Genomic DNA, 3,403 nt, shown 5'->3' with positions numbered 1-3,403 from the left:
GATACAGATACAGATAATGCTGTACTCGCTGATCCCTACTAATCAATGACTTTGTCTACATAGTTTACTATGGCTTTTTTATGACTTTTTTTGACTTACTATACTGTGACTTCTTTACGAGTTTTTCCGACATACTATATTATGACTTTTTTATGACTTACATACTATACTATAAATGTATTGACATACTATACTATGACTTTTTTATGACTTATTATCCTATGACTTTTTTGACACACTATACTATGGCTTTTTATGACTTATTCAACATACTATACTACTACTTTTGACCTTTGACCTATGACCTTTTTTTTTAAAGTATCTGTAGTCACAATAGTCCAGTGGTCAACTTTGCGGTTATTAGTTCAGAAAGTAGAAGCAAAGTCAGTGGTTGCTGGTTAAAAACCATGTTGTCACTAAACCAGTAGATTTGGGCATTTTTTTCAATATACTGTACTAAGACTTTTTTCTGACTTTTTTCTACATACTATCCTATGACTTTTTTCGACTTACTATACTGTGACTTTTTTACGGGTTTTTCCGACACACTATCCTATGACTTTTTCATGACTTTTTTCAACTTACTTTACTGACATTTTTATGATTTTTTTTTACATACTATGACTTTTTATCACTTTTTTGACTTTTTTTATGTAATTTTTTGACATACTATATTAAGACCTAAGACTGACTTTTTCTACATACTATACTATAAATGTATTGACATACTATACTATGACGTTTTTATGACTTTTTTCGACATACTAAACTATGACTTTTTTATGACGTTCTTTTTTATCTTACTATACTATGACTTTTTTAATGACTTTTCCGACATACTACACTATGACTTTTTCATGACTTTTTTTGACTTACTTTACTATGACATTTTTATGATTTCTTTTTTACATACTACATACTAGGACTTTTTTATCACTTTTTTGACATACTATACTATGATGTTTTTAATATATATTTTTTGACATATCACACTATGACTTTTTTCTGACTTTTTTCTACATACTATACTAGGACTTTTTTTCTACATACTATACTATGACGTTTTTATGACTTTATCTACATACTATTATATGGCTTTTTTATGACTTTTTTGACTTTCTTATACTATGGCTTTTTTTTCTACATACAATACAATGACATGTTATGACTTTTTTCAACTTACTATACAATGACTTTTTTTACTTTTGCTACATACTATACTGACTTTTTCCGACATACTATACTATGACTTTTTTATGACTTTTTTGACATACTGTACTACTACTTTTTAATGACTTTTTTCTACATACTATACTATAAATGTATGTACATTGACTTTTTTGACTTTTTTGACTTTTTTTACAACTAAGTCTGTGGAGTCACAATAGTGCAGTGGTCAACTTTGCTGTTATTAGTTTATACTTTGATTTTTATCACTTTTTTCAACTAACCATACTATGACTTTTTTTAAATACATTTTTCAACATTCTGTACTATACTGTGACTTTTTACAACTTTTTTGACATACTATAATATGACTTTCTCATCTCTTTTTTGACATACTATGCTATGACTTTTTTAAATCAATTTTTCAACATACTTTACTATGATTTTTTCATGACTTTTTTCGACTTACTTTACTATGACATTTTTATGAATTTTATTTGACATACAATACTATGATTTTTGATGACCTTTTGACTTACTATATTATGATTTTTTTGACATTGTATACTATGACATTTTTTGGACAAATAATATACTATAAATGTTTTGGCAAACAGTTTTCTGTCACAGTAGTACAGTGGTCAACTTTGCTGCCATTAATCTGAAATGTAGAACCAGAGTCTGTGGTTGCTGGTTTGAATCCAGGTCCTCACTAAATATTTTTGTGTAGATTTTGCCAGTTCCTCCAGATTGTTTTTGACATAATATACAGATTGATTTTTATCACTTGTTTATCTTTGCTATGACATTTCATGACTCTTTTCAACATACTATACTATCACTTTTTTTCGATGCCATACTACGACTTTTTTCTCTTTTTAACAGACTATACTTTGACTTTATTAGAACCTTTTCCGACACACTATACAATGATATTTTCGACATCCTATACTTTGATTTTTTTAACACTTTTTTTGTTATAGCATTCTATGCCTTTTTTCTAAACATACTATACTAGGACTTTTTGACATACTATACCATGAAATTTGTTGACATATAAATTTCTTACCACATTTTTTGACACATTGTACTGACTTTCTTTGCAACTTTATTTTGACATACTATGCTAGGATTTTTTTCCCTAAACATACTGTACTATGACATATGATATAATATTTTTTTATTACTTTTTTCAACAACTTCCACTGACTTTTTAATCTCTTCATTTTAATGTTATTTTAGAAGTTATCTGTTGTAGTTAAAAAATGTCAAGAGTCAAGATGCTTACCGAGGTAGAACATGTAGGTGGCCGTTACAAAGGACATGAAGTAAAATCCCGAGGCGAACGACAGCATGCCGATCATGATGAGCGCCACGTCGCTGACGCAGCGACGAAACACAATGACGCCGACGAAACTGGTGAGAAAAATCATGCAGCCTGCGGCGTTCCCATAACCCACCTGGACAAAGACAGAGACAGTGAAACAAAGGAAAAGTAAGTGATTGGACAAACAAGAAAATGAGTGAAAAACTAATAAAAATAAGAGAAAGTGAAATTAAAAGTGAGACAAAATAAGTGAATATAGACTATAGTCGACTGTACATAAAAACGCACAATGCATATGAATCTATTGTGTGCAGATTTTTACATTACAATATGTCACACAATTGAGCGACCAAAACAGCATGTGTAAGTGAAACTAACAATTCAGCCTAAATATTTCAGCTCTTTTGAGTCTATTTGAAATGTGAACATTGCTGGCAGAAAATGTTTATAAATTTACGCTGATTATATTTTATCTTACTGCCTAATCATTATCTTGAATAGTACATCAGCAAAAAAAAAACTATTGTTTTATCTTTCATGCATCAAAATCACAAATACAAGACCGAAATACCAATATAAAGCAGAGCAAAATGTCACCTGAGTGGCGCTCCAGTTGAGTGGCTCTTTCAGCACAAAACTGCCCAGTATCTCTATGGCTCCCCCCACTGCAAAGTCGTACAGTATAGCAGCTGCAAACAGCAGAACCACGTTCACCAGGTTCTTCCCTAGAGGAGCCTGCGCAGGGGCTTCACTATAGGCGGGAGGAAGGAGGTGACAATTGTCCTCTGGCTCTGTGTTGGTTACTTCTTTCACCTTAAATTAAGATGGACACACACACACGCACACACACACCCACACATCCCCCCCAGCCCACACACAAACACACAAACACACACACACACACACACA

The 3,403-nt window shown here is 31.5% G+C and overlaps 1 protein-coding gene across 1 annotated transcript in view; it reads right to left on the bottom strand.

The window, feature by feature from the left end:
- Positions 1 to 3,403, bottom strand: part of slc46a2 (solute carrier family 46 member 2) — a 10,850-nt gene that overhangs the window by 5,810 nt on the left and 1,637 nt on the right. Inside the window, exons 3-4 of the mRNA XM_032539659.1 lie at positions 3,092 to 3,307; positions 2,456 to 2,627 (exon numbers count right to left, since the gene is read on the bottom strand). Coding sequence (XP_032395550.1) covers positions 2,456 to 2,627; positions 3,092 to 3,307 — 388 coding nt within the window. The remainder of the gene's footprint in view (positions 1 to 2,455; positions 2,628 to 3,091; positions 3,308 to 3,403) is intronic.

Source organism: Etheostoma spectabile, chromosome 16 (assembly GCF_008692095.1).
Source record: "Etheostoma spectabile isolate EspeVRDwgs_2016 chromosome 16, UIUC_Espe_1.0, whole genome shotgun sequence".
NCBI lineage: Eukaryota > Metazoa > Chordata > Actinopteri > Perciformes > Percidae > Etheostoma > Etheostoma spectabile.
This window is presented reverse-complemented; position numbering and strand designations above follow the sequence as displayed.